At 31.7% G+C, this 16,945-nt stretch overlaps 1 protein-coding gene across 4 annotated transcripts in view; it reads left to right on the plus strand.

The window, feature by feature from the left end:
- The window catches only part of LOC139484782 (protocadherin-9-like), an 85,492-nt gene extending 69,583 nt beyond the window's left edge, over positions 1–15,909 (plus strand). For 3 of the 4 annotated variants that reach the window (XM_071268744.1, XM_071268746.1, XM_071268745.1), the window contains 5 exons: positions 69–2,858; positions 9,436–9,597; positions 9,953–10,073; positions 11,291–11,648; positions 14,276–15,909. In XM_071268744.1, coding sequence (XP_071124845.1) covers positions 213–2,858; positions 9,436–9,597; positions 9,953–10,073; positions 11,291–11,628 — 3,267 coding nt within the window. In that variant the 5' untranslated portion in view covers positions 69–212 and the 3' untranslated portion in view covers positions 11,629–11,648; positions 14,276–15,909. Of the gene's footprint in view, positions 1–68; positions 2,859–5,072; positions 5,100–9,435; positions 9,598–9,952; positions 10,074–11,290; positions 11,649–14,275 lie in introns of those variants that run through there. The other variant, XM_071268747.1, reaches the window with a different exon arrangement.
- The last annotated feature ends 1,036 nt before the right edge of the window (positions 15,910–16,945 follow it).

Here is a 16,945-nt window from a genome sequence, read left to right on the forward strand (position 1 = left end):
ATACAAGATCGTCAACTATGTTAAATTGCTAAGTTTACATCAATATTTGTATATCTTTATTATTTCAGGCCTACATGGAAAGTTTAGTCAGAAAACTTGGATTAATTTTATGACAAAATTTAGACAACTGATGTGGAACTAAAGATAAGGAGAACACAAGAAAATGCATATTTATGTGAAATAAGTGAGATTCCTGAGAACTAAATTGAAAAATGGAGAAATTTATAATTACGTATACTGTTGTGTGCTGTTTCGTTTCCCATGTTTTATCATTGGATCTAAGTTATACCATCCCAGAGGAAGGAAATATAAGTTCTTATATCGGAAATGTAGCGAACGATTCTTCTTTAAACCAAAGTTTAAATGTTTCTGAACGGAATAATATGAAATATACGATATTAGATGGTACGTATGCATCTTATTTTAATGTTAACGAGCGGACGAGTTCTCTTTATATCAGTAAGAGACTAGACAGAGAATCTCTACAGGAATGTGAATTCTCAACGTCATGTGATTTACCTATAGATATAGTGGCTCAATCTATAATTGGAACTTTCTTCAAGAAAATTAAAGTCAAAATAACTATAACTGACATAAACGATCATGAACCAAAGTTTCCTGAAAGTAGTATGTCTTTAGAACTATCAGAAGCGTTTGTTGTCGGGTCGTCGTCTCCAATTGTCGGGGCTGTCGACATGGACAGTGGAGATAACTCTGTTCAGAAATATTCACTAAAACCTGAAGATACTCCATTTACGCTAAATTTTGTGAAATACGTTGATGGCAGTTCTTCTGTCAGTTTAGTTGTAAGCAAGAAATTAGACCGGGAAACAGTAGATGGGTACCAGTTGCAAATACTTGCCGAAGACGGCGGCAACCCTAAATTTACAGGCACTCTTGATTTAACCGTCATTATAACGGACATTAATGATAATCCACCGTTATTTAACCAATCGACGTATAGCATAAGCGTCAGAGAAGATACAGCAGTTAGTAGTACTGTTTTTAATGTCAAGGCCACTGACCCTGACCTTAACGAGAACGGCATGGTTACGTACAAGCTTAGTCCTCATCAATCAGACAATATCAAACAGATATTTGCCGTCAATAGATCTACTGGTAGTATATTTACGTTAAAACCCTTAGTATACACTCCAGGAGAACCATACAAAATCATTGTAGAAGCAAATGATGGCGCCACCATCCCCCTGATGTCACAAGCTACCATCTTTGTTACAGTTCTCGATTCTGGTAATGACGCTCCTGTTATTAATGTCAACCTACTTTCCAACACAGACATGGCAAAAATATCAGAAAACGCAAGCGTCGGCGCCGCTGTTGCGCATATTGCTGTATCTGATGATGATACTGACAAAAATGGCGATGTAACCTGTTCAATTCAACATGATGTTTTCAGACTAGAAAAAATAACTGGAGAGGAAAACGAATACAAAGTTGTAGTTTCAAAAACGTTAGATCGTGAAAAAACTGAAATCTACCAAGTGATAATAGTATGTGCAGATGCTGGGTCACCATCTAAAAATAGTACAGCTGAATTTAATGTGAAGGTTCTGGATGAAAATGACCATCGTCCAACCTTCCAAAGTTACAAGTATGAAGTCGTAATTTCAGAAAATGATTTCGTTGGTGCCTCTATAGTCCAAGTGTCGGCCCTTGACCTCGATTTAGGGAAAAATGCTGAGATTGTTTACTCCGTTGAACCATCAACTCATGACTTTAGAATTGATCCAGAAACTGGAAATATTCATGCAAATTTTGTTTTAGATCGTGAGAAGGTCCCATATATGGAGTTTCGTGTTCTTTCAAAAGATAAGGGTTCGCCTTCATTAACTGGAACTGCTGTAGTTACCGTTAACCTGACAGACGTGAATGACAACCCGCCAAAATTTAACAAATCTGTTTATGTTATGCACGCCAAAGAAAATGAAGGACCAGGATTGTATTTAGGGGAGGTAATTGCTCATGACTTTGATAGTGGCAAAAATGCAGTAGTAAATTTCGTAGCTGAACCTGAAATTGAAGCAATTAAAGTGTTAACAGATGGATCAATTTTTACAAGACTAACACTTGACAGAGAGTCACGACCACATGGATATAGCTTCAATGTAATTGCATATGATGGAGGAAATCCATCATTGAATTCCACAGCTCACGTGACAGTTTTTGTCGTTGATGAAAACGACAACGACCCGGTTATTAAATTTCCAACTGCGGAAAATGGAACCGTTCAAATAGTTTACGAAAAACCGACAAACTCTGTGATCACATACGTAGTAGCATTTGATAATGATACAGACAAAAACGCCGTTTTGACATTCTCCATACTGCAACATGATCAGCGGAACATTTTTAGAATCAATCCAAAATCAGGGGAAATAACTCTTGCAAAGGCACTTACTGCAAACGACATGAAATCATATACCTTTACAGTCGAAGTAGAAGACGGTGGTACTCCGAAAAGAACAGATAGACAAAACTTAACAATTATCATTTCATCGAACAAACCACTGGTCTTACCACATAAAGAGGCAGAAAAAGATAATGCCTTGATAGTTGTTGTTATTGTATGTGTGACTGTTATTCTGTCCGGTGCTATTATTATGGGAATATTCCTAATTCGCAGAATGGACAAAAAGAAGAAAAATAAGAAAAGAAACGCAGCAACTCCAAAAAATGACAAATTATATGATTCTATACATAAAAATGGTACTTTTCATCGAGATGACGTTGATAACGAAAAGAAAGTCAGTTTTTCAACACATGCTACGTCCAATGGTATTAAAGATAAATCACAAATGCAGCTATCCAATGGTCACCGTCAGGAAGAAGTCACCCAGGTAAGAGTCGTACTAGCTTTTATCTGTTTATCTTTAATGCAAGTTAACTTTCCGTTTCTTTCTTTGGAAAACCAGAGAACTTGATACAATTTTGGTAATTTTTATCCAGATATCTCAGGCGAATTAAGTTGGCAAAGTGTTGATAACAAATATATATACCAACAGGAGTTGCAACTGTGGCACAATGCTAGTTACTTAGAATAAATACACATACAACCTTGTCGGTTATTAGAAGGTCACGCCCTTGTTGTGCTTATGTTTGACTTGTACTCGTTAATATCTTATTAAAAATCAGATCGTTTTTAAGATTGTAGTGGGAAAACGGTTTCTAGTCTTGATTTTAAAACTACTGTCACTTTCAGCGCAAAAAAGTTTATCAGAAACCAATCAGATTTGAGATAATTAGTCATTTGTCTGATAAGGAGGAACGATTGTTTTCATGTCAGTCGACCGAAATAAACAAAGGTCAACTTTTTAAAATAGAAAAAAAAAACCAAATCAAAACAATTACGTTTTGTTTGATAAGAATTAAAACTATATGTAAAATGCAGCATTCCTTGTTTTTTGGTATCTTGTTGTTTTCTGGATGACATATGACACATGTGTGCAGATACGACATGTGTCACACATGTACATTTGACTATTATCGTCCAGATAACAATCTCTTCTACACCTTCCGGCATTTACTAACAGTTTATCTGATTTTAATGCAGGAAATAAGTGATTATGAACATTTCTTTCCATTAGCAATTAGACACAATTTTAAAATGCTTAAGATGCAATGTTAATTAAATGCACAGTTTTTTTTTAGGAAAAAGATATTTTATTGTAATTATAAATTGGTAAAATTATATAAAAGAAGTATAAGATTTGAACACAACTAGTTTGAATAGCGGTTTAAAATTTTGACTGGGTGAGGATTTCTCGTAGTAAACTATTGGTATATACGTAGTAATTAGATAAAAAAATGTTTTAGCACACCTACATTTTTGGTTAAACATTCAAATATTTCTATCCAATAATTATTTACTGATTTACATAACTTAATAAATCATACCATACAGTTATAGCGACCGATACGATATGAATTAAAATATTTTTAGATAATTTTGTTAAACGGTTTCAACTAGACCTTCTTAAGAGTCTTCACTAATATTCATTGACCCATGAGTTCATAAAAGACATACTTGAAAACGTCTTTATTTCTCAAAAGAGCTGAATAATTATAAAGAAACTAATTTTCTCTTATTATAATTTTCTGGTCTACTTTTTATCCTTGAGTGTCTAGGGCTAATAGAGGCTATTATCACCAATTACTTTTGGTCAATTATACCACATTTAAAAATTCAAATTTAGAATTTGAAATTCTTAATTTCAAAGCTGGTTTCGTGCTGGCAAATTTTTTGTTTTCAGAACCGACAAATATTGTTGAAATTCAATATAAAATAAAGCCAGTTTATAGTTTTAGTTCAAAGTTATGTCATTCAGAATAAAAAACAAATTAAAAAAAATAATTTAAATGATTTACAAAAAGTCTTTTATCCCAAATGGTTAATTATTAAAATTTTGTTAAGAATAAAAAATTCTATTGATATTATTGAACAATGTTTAAGCTAAGTAAATGGTGTCTATGGTTGATAGATGAATAAGCAGTGTCTCTCTCACGACCCTGTTTGTTTGAGCAAAGCTTAAAATACATGATTATTTATTGACAGATTTCTCTGGCTGAACTAAAATTTTAAATATAATTTAAATTTTTTATTTGTACAATTCTTTTGTTCGATATTGTTTAACAACTTGGACTATATTTGAAATATCTTCTTATTCTTTACATAGTATTTACACTAGATTCTTTGGGGTTCTGTTCAATATTTAACATGTAAACAAGTATGGATCAACAAGATTCAAACAATTTTCATTTTCTAATTCATTATTCAGTAGATCGCTTCCTTGAATCGTTAAACTATAACAACAATGAAAATTAGCAAGAGAATGGTTTAATATGAGCTAGAATTAGAAACCAGAGGTCACACATATCTGTCATGTTAAAACGGATATAATCAGTTCTTTATTTCGGGTTTTACTTATGTAATTTCCTGTTTCTCCAATATCCAAACCATTTTTATTTTATAAAAAGAAACCGGATTTTGTTTTCGAAAGTTAATCATAATAAAACTCTTTTTTTACCCTTCCCATTAATGTTTCCAATTTCAGGTGTAAGACTTTTGCTGCTTGTGAGAGGTACGTAGTGGGAGTGTGGTGCTAATAATGCTTATAACCACATATACACATATAACCACTAATACCCTTCACAACCAGTTTATACAATCCTTCACCGAGCCCCTGTAACGGTTTCTACTAAGCGTTTTCTGGATCAAAAATCAAACCCACAATTTCGAAAAGTTAAGAATATACACATTATTTTTTATGAAATAGTCAGCGAGTTCACAAAATGGCCAAAAGCACATTACTCTAGAAATGTACATCAAGTTGCTTTAATCTGGAGTTGTCTCATTGACAATCATACAGCATCTTTTTTTTAAAATTCTATACGGTGTGTATTATTTAAGCAAAACTAAAAGAAGGTCAATAAACTTTTTGAATTGTATTGGTTTAAATGAAAATCAGACTCTCATATAAGGTTTGGTATATGTTAAATGTGACCAGTCGGTCTTCCACTTGCTTTGCTGACTAACATTGTAGTAACAATAAGCTTAAACAGAGGCAGTGTAAATAAAACGGAGTTAAAAAAAAACAACACCATTTTAAACATAGCTCTTTTCAGTTCTGATTTGTGAAAGCAATTAATTCCATTTTTCATCTATAAATCAGATGACATTACCGGTTTGGCTTCATTTATACATATCTAGTTTTGAAATAACAATGTAATATCATAATCGGCAGACAGGTTTTTAACTGAACATTTACAGGTTTTCGTTCTGTATTCTGTTTTATTGTTTGTTTTTATTGTGTTCCACAACATAGAGATCCAATTATCACGAAAGCGATGGTCTAGTTTCTGAACGCTGATGAGTAATGCCTGCTCATCGATGACGTACAAAGTGTAGTATTGTTTTTCTTGCCAGCCAATGTTATTTTATTAGATATTTTCTTTAGGTGACTTCACGAGAATCTTGTAAGTTTTGATAATGCAGTGCATATGTTCATTGTATGTTGCCCTGTGTTTTGAGTTGCTGTCTGGTTGACCTTGACTCCCGTATCACTATGGTAATGAGTTGTTTTATGGCTGACCTTGACTCCTGACTGACCTTTAATTCCATATCACTTTTATCCACCACCACGTTTATTTTACATTTCCCTGCATGCACTAGAAATGTTCCGAATTCGGGTGGCATGACAATTTTCTGTTGCATCATTGTTTGAACAAATCCTTTTTTATGTTTGATTGTAAACGTGAAAAACATATCTTATTTAATTTTTATATATTGGTTTTTGATCTGGATATAATGTTAATAAATGGTGAGACAATAAACCATACAACACTTCCAAAAATCGCCAAACACATTTGATAGCCTAATAGGGATACTTCTTTGAAAGACTAGAGTTTAATAGTATTTATTTCTGTTATAGTGCTTTTCTCTTCAAACTATCAAATGTTTCTAGTTAATGAACATAATATACAATGATATATTTTCGTTACGCCCAACTTTTGAAACCCGAAAACTAAATCAAAAATAAATTTTGTCCTACTTTTCACACAGCCCGGTCAGTATGCTGTAATTTGCTGGGACCTATTTTTTTTTATAGACTCTTTCAAACTGATATGAAGTGTTCATTTAGGAAATTTATACAGGAAATATGAACAAGTTTGAAGTGAAGGAAATTACCATAATGTGTTGAACCTTTAGTGTCTTGTCAACAAACCAAACAAATTATACCATAAAACATTAAATTTAAAGTACTATACGTCCTTACTGCTTTATTGTTATTCGATTGGGTTTTGTTTGCCATCATGTCAGTTTAGATTAGAACAAATCGATAAAAAAGAAATCCAAGCAAATGTATTCTTTTTCTTCTGAAATAAAATTGATGAAAAAATCAAAGAAAATCAGCAAGATGAATAATGAATAGACATAATGATCCTACATCAAAGCCTAACATGGCAATATTAACATATAATTAGCGCCAAGTGTTTTATTATTAGTTAGAGATATTAATTTTATACCGGATCTTTCCTTTCCGGACACGAACTGCTTTTCCTTTATGGATATTGTTTGACGAATTGATACATCTGAAAACAAAATAACGGGGTAATTTCCCTTGTGTATGTTTGAAGAATTAGCACACGAAACAAGAAGTAAAATTTCAAACAGAAAGTTTGTTATGTCATATATTGAAAATTAGTCACCACAAAATTTGAGTTAGGTATGAAAATATATGCATCATTATAAACAAAAAAGCAAAAAAACAACAAAAAACAAAATGAACAGTTATATACATACAACACAAAGTTCAAAGAGATCTGTTCAATATTGAAGTCTTCATGAACGGAATTTTGCACAGAAAATTTGTTAATATCTCATCAATTAGAAGTCAATGTGACCGCATGAGAGAACATGATTTGTTAACGTTTTCTTTGACATTAAAGTCACTATTTAGTTTAATATAAATGAAGCTTTATAAGTTTTATGACTTTGACACAAAAGAAACCTGGTTTACAAAGCATAATATATTACGACTTTTATGGATGAATGCAAATATTCTATGATGAAAAATGGCGTGTTAGTAGAAGATGAAGTGTTAACTATCCTCAAACAAATTTATATTAAATAGTTGCACTGTCATATGGGAAATGTGTGACATTCTTTGATTACTACACCGTTCTTTATTAAACTAACATTAATAATGGATAGAACTGACTCCGTCTATTACAAAAATACATAAAGTTAGTGGTATGAAACAAGTATTTTTTAGTGACCGTATGATTTATCTCATGTAAGCAGATACAATTTAATCAAGTAAGAATTGGTGTACGACATATAACGTCCATCATACAGCAATCTAACGACACCAAGTCAGTATATAATGGAAACTTCAATTACAGAAATGCAGTCACTGCAATTATTTCGAATGTTTGTTTCTTTTCTCTAAAATGTTTTTATTTCAAGTAAAATTGACTTTAATTTCTATTTTGATATTATGCAATGCTGTACTTGCCAGCCGTGTTATTCAGAGATGGGACGACATTAATTTGTCTAAATCGACATGAAAAAAAGATGCAAGATTAAAAGGGAAAGCTAGCATATAATCTGCAGACAATCTAAGAGTGTCACTGCTTGTGACGGTATTAACTGTGATCCAAGCTGTTACGTCCATGTTACAATGGGGAATTGACAAAGTTACATGTGTCTGACCCGAGGACAAGGAAGATCTCACCGACTTATCTCCCTTTAAAGAAAACAGTCTTATCCCCCATTGTTGTGACATCTTTACTTATAAAAATATCCCGGAGTGGATCAATTCCGTGTTTTCTCAGTTTACATAATTACTTAATCAATATATTTCTGGTTTAAAAAGTAATGAAATTTGAAGGCTCGAAACTCGAATTAAATTTTGCTAATTAAAAGTGAAGAAATTTGAGTCATTTTTGTTAGTGTCGTCACTTCTTTCATACATGGTTTTAGTGCTATAATTGCAATCGGTGTCTTGTAGATGTAAACGAAAAGTATACTAAAAAAAACCTATTAATTTGAATCGAGGGACGCATTGCCATTCAACTAAACACAGCTTTGAAAAAATGGCTTGAGCTTTGTAGACATCGGAAACCTATAAAATCAATATTGTGTTTGATTTTAACAATACTAGTAGTCGATCACAAAATATCGGCGGTGTTTTTCATTCGTAATTTAAATGTGAAAAAACTGCAAATCCATAATTGTACGGTGATATGTGATGGTGTGCTGATGACACATATCGCAAAATTGGCATTTTTCTTTCTGAGCATTAATTTTTATCATAGAGAAAAGTTCTAGCATAAACTAGCATGCAATGGATTACCATATTCTGTTTTAAGAGTACTTCAGTTCACTTTCGTACCCATTATCCCCAACTTGAGGTTATAAATCAACATTTTTCTCTTAATCCTTGTCAGGTTCTCAATTAAAGGATTTTACCTGTCGATATCTTAAAAGAAAATGACACGGATAAATTGTTTACTCAATAAGATAAAACAAATATTGAATACCACCATCAAAATCCCATAAAAAGACTGCTATTTTCTCATTATAATAAATCAAACTTAAGACAATTCTGTTTAGAAAGAGATAGTGACAGTTAATCTGAATGATAATTTGTTTCATCTTAAGATTTCACAATTCTAGATTTATTTTTGTCAATATTTGGACAGTAATTTTACAAAGAAACGTCGAATGTTATAAATATGCGTTCCCCTACAAAGATAAAGAATTGCCCATGCATGTAGAGGTTTCTTTCATCTAAGTTATGAGTATATTTTACAATTTGTCACCATTTTTTCAAGGTCACATTAAGTTCTTAATTTCATATAACCACGTTTTGGTAGATGAAATACTTATTTCAGTAATTTTATGGTTTTCAGACTGTTGACCGAATGATGGCGCCATCTCCTTCATCTTCAAAGTATGGTCGATCTGCTTATTCTGGAAAGAGTAAAAGCCAATCAAGTCAGTCGTTACAGAATATGCAAATGAACAGACTGCAACTTCATCAAAGTAACCTTCAGACTTTGTCAATTCCACAGGTAATGTGATTTCAGGATAACTTCCCTCATCTTAATTTCAGATGTGCTACAGTCAGTGCTCTTACTAATTTAACCATAAACAGAAGTTTTTGTCAATCCATGTAAATGATTATAATTAAGATCTATCGTTACTCGCTTTAATTATAATCTTTTTAAATATTTAAACCTTTCAAGTTTACCTGTAGCTTCTTTTCGTTGCAAAGATCCAGTCGATATTATAAATTATGTGGTCCCAGCATCTTCATATATGTTGCGCAGTGAAAATTAGAAGACGACTGTCTGTCAGAACTGTTCCTTAAACACTTTCATTTTTTTTTAGAATCGACAGATTTTATAACCTATTTTTTTTATATAGAATATGGGTAGGAAACATGAAGATAACCATAGTGAAACGTCAGGAGAAACAAACGATAGTGGAAGAGGAGGGAGTGAGAGCGACATACACAGTAGTGCATTTAACCATAGTGCCGAGTTAGGTAGGTCTAATTGATACAGGAAGTACAACAAATAAACTTCAGAAAAATTTGTTATTTAAAATATTATGCAATAACCATATCGTTAGCTTAAAGTTATAAAGTGACCCAAGTCTTCCATGTTAATGAATGAAAGAAGATGTCGGTATACGCCAATGGGATAGCAATTGAATGAGACTTTCTTTTTCGTGTGATCATTTCGAGACGGGGGACTAGTCTAGTTGAAGACAAAAGCAACACATCTACAATGTTCATTATAAACTTCTCAAAACTAAAGTTATTTAGATTTTTGGATTTTGGCCATTTAAGAGAAATCTTTCAACTTGCATGGCAGAGATGAATAAAAACTATGCTTGTGTCTGCTATTGGAGACTTGGGTTTTTCTTGTAAAACTAATCCAACGTACTTTTCAAACAAATATACCAATAGTTATCTGAGATGGTAATTTGGAGTGGCAAAGGTTGAGCCCATGTAACTTTTATTATTTCATAGTTGTCGATGCATATCGTGCACGGAAAGTCATAACTCAATATTATCGAATGGCATTGTAGATAATACATAAACTTAATCCTAAATCTTATTGTACTGTAATACAGATGAAAAGTTCAGGTTGTATAATTGTTTCCTTTCACTCCAAAAATCATAATGGTGTTGATATTGATGTTTTAATCTTTTTTGGAAATAAGTTCTTAAGCATAACAATTATCTATAGAGACTGGTTAAGTAAAAAGAAAAACTATTCCGCTACTTTACGGTGGAATGACAAAATTACACTACTTCTAGTTCACTTTTATCGATTTTCCATTGAAGAACATTAAAATTTACAAGATTATATATCGGTATTAATGTAAACCTTTCCATTAGAAAATGACCATAATTTTTGCTTGATTTGACTTTATTTTTCTTACAGTTTTCATTCTAGTAGTATTATCCATTTTGGAATTTATTAATAACTTTTAAATTTGTAAACAAAGGCATTGAAATGAGTGGGAAACGGCCTATGATAAAACAGTATAATATAAATATATGTCGTGTCTATATTTCTCATTAGTTATCTAAAATCCATATTAAACTATAACAAGACAACTTAATTTCAGTCGAATATATTAAAGTATCTAATTAACTTTAATGGAATCCATAACTGTTAAAACTGCCCATTCATGTTAAATTCACTTTCATCAATATTATTTCAGAATTCAATTTTATCAATACTTTTTCAGATTATATGAAGAACAGATATTCACCAGTGAATTCACCAGGTCGGCCTTTATTAACAAAAGAAAATATGAACAAATATATGCATCCAAAAGACCGATATAGATCTCAAAATCAACAATATCTAGTTCAAAATAATTGCCATAGACAATATACACACGGTGGCAGTAGTGGGCCGCCATACAAAAACAATGTGCATTGGAATCCTATAAGTAACGTTTTAAACGGAAGCATGGCAACCATCGATGACTATGATGATGACACAACTACTTCCGGAAGTTACGTAGTGGATGATCAAGAGCTAGATTTAGATTTTAATCCACCACAAGATTGTGTAGTATAACAAATGTGTCTACTTATTAGGTATGTATTAAGCTACTTAAAAATATAAAGACCTTAAGATCACCGAAGAGGCATCAATGCATTGCTGAAATGCGCATCTTGTGCTGACACAGTGTTTCTCTAAATGCTACTGCAGACGGGAATTCCAGTATAAGTGGAGTTAAAAAACAATGGTTGATACTTTTTCAAAAATGTTTAAACATTTGGTCCCTATATGTCCGTTATCCAAAGCTAGAAGCAATGCACAATTTATTTATATTTTTAAGAATGATACATTAAACTACAAAAAATACTATTAAGAGGATATGACTCAAAGATAGTAAGCGATATTAGCAGAATTTTAAGAAAAAGTAGATTTTATGATATGCATATATACAGAAATAAGAAACCGAACCACCGTCCTAGTTTTCATCCGAAGAGTAAGTTACAAAACAATTACCGTGCATCCTTTTTATAAAAATAAATTATCTGATTGATCTCTCATTATATCATATGCAACACGTTCATTTAAATCGTGAACATATTTATTTTAATGTAAATGTAATAAACATATGAAAAAAACTGCATCCCCGCAAAGTGACAAATTTAGCACATGGGACATTGTATGACGTATCCATTTGGCAATATCTATCATGGTAACTAATTTTAATTGCATCTCTGCCGCCAGTAATCATATGTTGTTTTATTTTTTATAAAAAAAATATTTTAATCCGGTGCAAAACACCTATTTTGTCATGATTTAGAGACCTCTGTACAGATTAAAAGGAAAAAGACTGTAGATTTATCTACTTTATTAGCAGATAACAGTCTCCAAATACGTTTACAACGTTTAAACCTCCGTTTTATCTGATTTAAATTTACTCACCTTTTATGTGAAATATAGAACTATTTAATATTTAAACATTTTAAAATCTGAGATAAACAAATTTAATCATAGAAAGTTAAAGTTTTCATTACAAATGTGATAAAAGATGTGTTCCACATTAACAGTTGTCTGATCAAAAGAAACCAGTGAATTTCTCTCCTTTTTATGATGACTGATCAATCGTCCTTACTGATCCTATCCATACTTTGTTAAGTTTCACGCCATTACCTCCCCTTATTTAACTCACCAGTGAAGGAGTCGTTTGGTTTGGAATGTTTATGAACTTTTATGATTTATTCTTTTAAGTTTACATATTAAATTTTAACCTCCAACTTTAATAATGACTAAGGAATATTTACAACATTGATTAGATATTTATAATTGTTAAATTTCATATTAAATGAAATTAAAGTAGTTTTTGATATAAAAGATGGGAGTTTACGGTTAATGTTATATGTTGCTTATATAAAAAAAATATATTGAAGTCCTTAGAAAATATATTGCTTCGTGTCGTGTGGTATCGAAAAGATAAACCATGCAACCGACAGTTATATATCATATAGTAGTACAACCTATCTTTTTATGAAAGCTGACACTTTCTATGGTGTTCTCAATATTTGTCTATAAATAATTCAAAGTTTCCTTAATATGTATATTTATTAGTTCTTCAAAGTATAAACAATACGTATGGTATAAGTCTTGTTGGGACATCAATTTTGATAACTCAAGCTTAATAAACTTATATGGTTTATTAACACCAGTCTTAATTTTTCAAGTGATGGTGTAACTAAATATGCATTCATACGATAAAACATTTAAAGAAATGAAAAATGTTTAATTCTGTGACTTCAAATTCAACCAATGCATTGCTAGAGTTTCTCGCTGCATTGAAGACCCATTGGTTGCCTTCGGCTGTTGTCTGCTCTTTGGTCGGGATGTTGTCTCTTTGACACATTCCCCATTTCCATTCACAATTTTATTATTTATGAAAACGTACATTCAACACAGCAGCATAAGTGCAGATTAAAATAGTCACCTATTTGGGTTTTTCCATTAGGCATATCCTACAACTGGCCATCGGTACGGTATTTGCATTAGGCTCAGTATGCATCTTAAAGCAATTAGTTTGGCTATAACCTATAGTGTACATCATACTTTTGTTTGTTTTTCTGATCGAGTCTGTCGTACCGATATCCTGTAAATGTAATAGGGTGTGCTTCGTAAAACGGAGTATTACCATGAACGCAGGCAAAAAAAAAAAAATGGATAATAAAACTACATCAGATATTATATACTGCTGAGAATGACCCAATATAAAAATGGTGTTGTTCAATATTCTTAAATACTTACGGTATGGGAGAGGGCAATTCAATGTCCTCTGTCCCGCCGTCGACTACGCGAAAGAATGTTTTGCCCATTCCAAGGAGTTTCAAATATCTATTGTAAAATTTTATATACTGTTTTCAGATGAAAATGTGTGGTCTTCCATGTAAGTTGGAACGTGTTCCTATTGTCTATATATATATATATATGATTGATCGACAGACGTTCTATTAATATTTAGCTCTATCTGGAATCTGCCGATAATATTTGAAATTTATATATAAGTCTATATGTTTTCTACTGTGAAAGCGAGGAGATATTAATAGTAATAGTTAAAAATTTCAATAGAACTTTTAGACGTAGCGTATAACTCTTTATAATTAAACAAAATGTCATGACAATGTTTTGATAAAATGGTTTAGAAAGTGTTTTAATCAATTCTTCTTTCCTTCTTTCGCAGGTAGATAAAATTATCCAGTGCCAAACTGTCTCAAGTTATATCTCAGGAAATCCTCACAGAAGATATCGTGCCATATCATCATGCCATGCAGGAAACTACATGATGGAATCCGGAAATATCATCCGAATGACTTTATTCCGACTATAAGTTGTGCCATAGTATGCATTTGTATTGCGCCTTTCAGAAATCTACATTTTATGCATGGAACTGTTGTCAGAAGCTGCATCGGATGTTATTGAATATTCATCGTGAAAAAAAATATGTATAATATGTCAATTATAAGGAGTAGAGTGATATTGGACAATAAGACAAAAGACTACACACCCGCTTGCATTGACATAATTATAAACCTATGTTTATGGTGAAACAATCATAACCTGAACCAAGTGCAATTAAATATTTATTTTTCCATTTTATAATTATATAAAATTTGTCATTTGAAGTCTTTCATCTTTATTGTATAGAACTATTGGGACACACATTAGTTTGAATATTTGTTAAAAATACCATAAAAGTGCATCAAATGTGATAAAATATTCATCTTTTCCATTACTTATCATCTTATCTATTTGATCCTGAAAATCCTACAACGATAGAATTACAAGCAAATTTCACAGATGTAATATCTAACTTATTATTCATGATTCATGTGAAAATTGTAAATTTTTATTTGTTTGTCCTGATGTAATAAGTTTTTGATAACAATTAGAGAACATTAAAACATATTCATGCTTTTTAAAGTATTATCAAATCATACTCAGTTTAAAAGAGCATGTATTAAATCTAACACTTTTTTGTTAGTTTACGGTTCATAAAGTTTTGATATTTTGTACAAGTAAACTGCATTGTCATGCACCTTTATAATTGTAAAATAATCTTTTCATGGATTGTTGCTTAGCCAACAATATTTGTTTAGACTAAAATAACCAAGTTTATGTCATATTAATTTTCTTAAGGTTGTTTACAAGTTTACCTAGAACTTCTATTTGTTGGTTAAAATTCCTACTCGGAACTTTCTTTTATTAATTCATATTTTCTTAAATTACAATACCAATCAAATAATACATTGATCAATGAAAAAAGGGAGGTGGCGTTAATCAGTTCTTTTTAGAAGACAGTGGCGGATCCAGAATTTTCATAAGTGGGGCCCATTGACTGCCTAAGAGGGGGCCCACTCCAGTCACGCTTCAGTGCAACCAAATTTTTTCCCAAAAAGGGGGGCCCGGGCCCCCTGCCGATGGCCCCCCTAAATCCGCCTCTGGAATACTCAAAACGAAAGGGACAGTTTCTAATGATTATAAGGAGACACGAACCCACCAACACAAAATAATCAAGATTACTCGGTCAAATGTATCAATAAAGTATTTGTTTTGTCTTGTCGTATTGTCTCCAGACGAGGGATACTTGTGCGAATAAACTTACCATATATACCAGGATACACACACATTAGATGTCTTTGCATTGCACCTTTACATCTGATAATGTCTCGAAAGTTTGTACTAAAAGGGGTCATCTTAAGGAATATTATATAATAACTGAAGATCATTAACCGAAAAACTGAATGATTCTATGTTAAAAAGTATACTTATTGGAAACTTGTTGGCAGAGGAATCTGTTTTATCATAAATAGATCATAACACTCAAAATACAAATTAATCTTTTTCACAAGCCAAAGATTTGTGTTAACAAAAAATCAACATTTCTTCATGGTGCGAAAATGCATTAATTGAAAAGAAATGTATTTTCTCCCATATGGTCTAAGTTACCTTTGATGTTTGTAATTTCTATTATTAATGGTTGCCATGGCCAATTGGTTTCCAATAAGGTTACAGTCATTCCTTTCTGAATTATTGACAACATTGTGATTAGAATTATCCTAAATGCTTTTTTTAATTATAGTTGTTGCTTCTGATACAATGCATTAAGTAGTTAAACTTAACTACATGGCGCCTAACCCACATTTCTTTGTTTTGATGTTATAATTATTAAAAAAAAAATTGAAGAAAATAAGAAAATAATAAATTAATGTTTTAAATGAAGCTAGATAAAATAACATTGAAATAACCTGATAGTAGATGTCTTTGAGCAAATGACTTATTAAACCTTTTAATATTTCAACTCCCACTTCAAGTTTACGCTGTTGTTATTAACACACATAATAATTTGAAACAAAATCAAAACTATTTTAAACAGGGGCTGGTACATTTTTTTCATCCTTTAAGTGCCATTATGTAGTTCGGAATTATAAATAATTTGCTTCTGTAATAAAGACCCTTTATATAGACAATATATCAGGGTCACCTATCGAGAATAGATCTTTGAAGTGACATACTGAGACAACTTGTGTACTCACTAACATATGTTTGTAATGTCCGAGGTTTAAAGCCACAGAAAGAAGGGGAGGGATAGTAACGCCTATCATCTTTAGTGATGGTTGAACTCCATACTTAAATCAGTCATTTACAGGGATTTAAGAACCATAATGAGCAATTCTGTGTTAAAATGAACAAATAAATCAACTTTAATAAGGGTATGTGTCATGAATCACAATTAATAACATTTTGATAATTATATGGCAGTAGCTGAACATATTTCTAAAATGATTTTAATTCGAAAATAAAATGTCAACCAGCAACCGTGTAAAATTAAAATATTTTATCCGCTAAAAGT

Source organism: Mytilus edulis, chromosome 8 (assembly GCF_963676685.1).
Source record: "Mytilus edulis chromosome 8, xbMytEdul2.2, whole genome shotgun sequence".
NCBI lineage: Eukaryota > Metazoa > Mollusca > Bivalvia > Mytilida > Mytilidae > Mytilus > Mytilus edulis.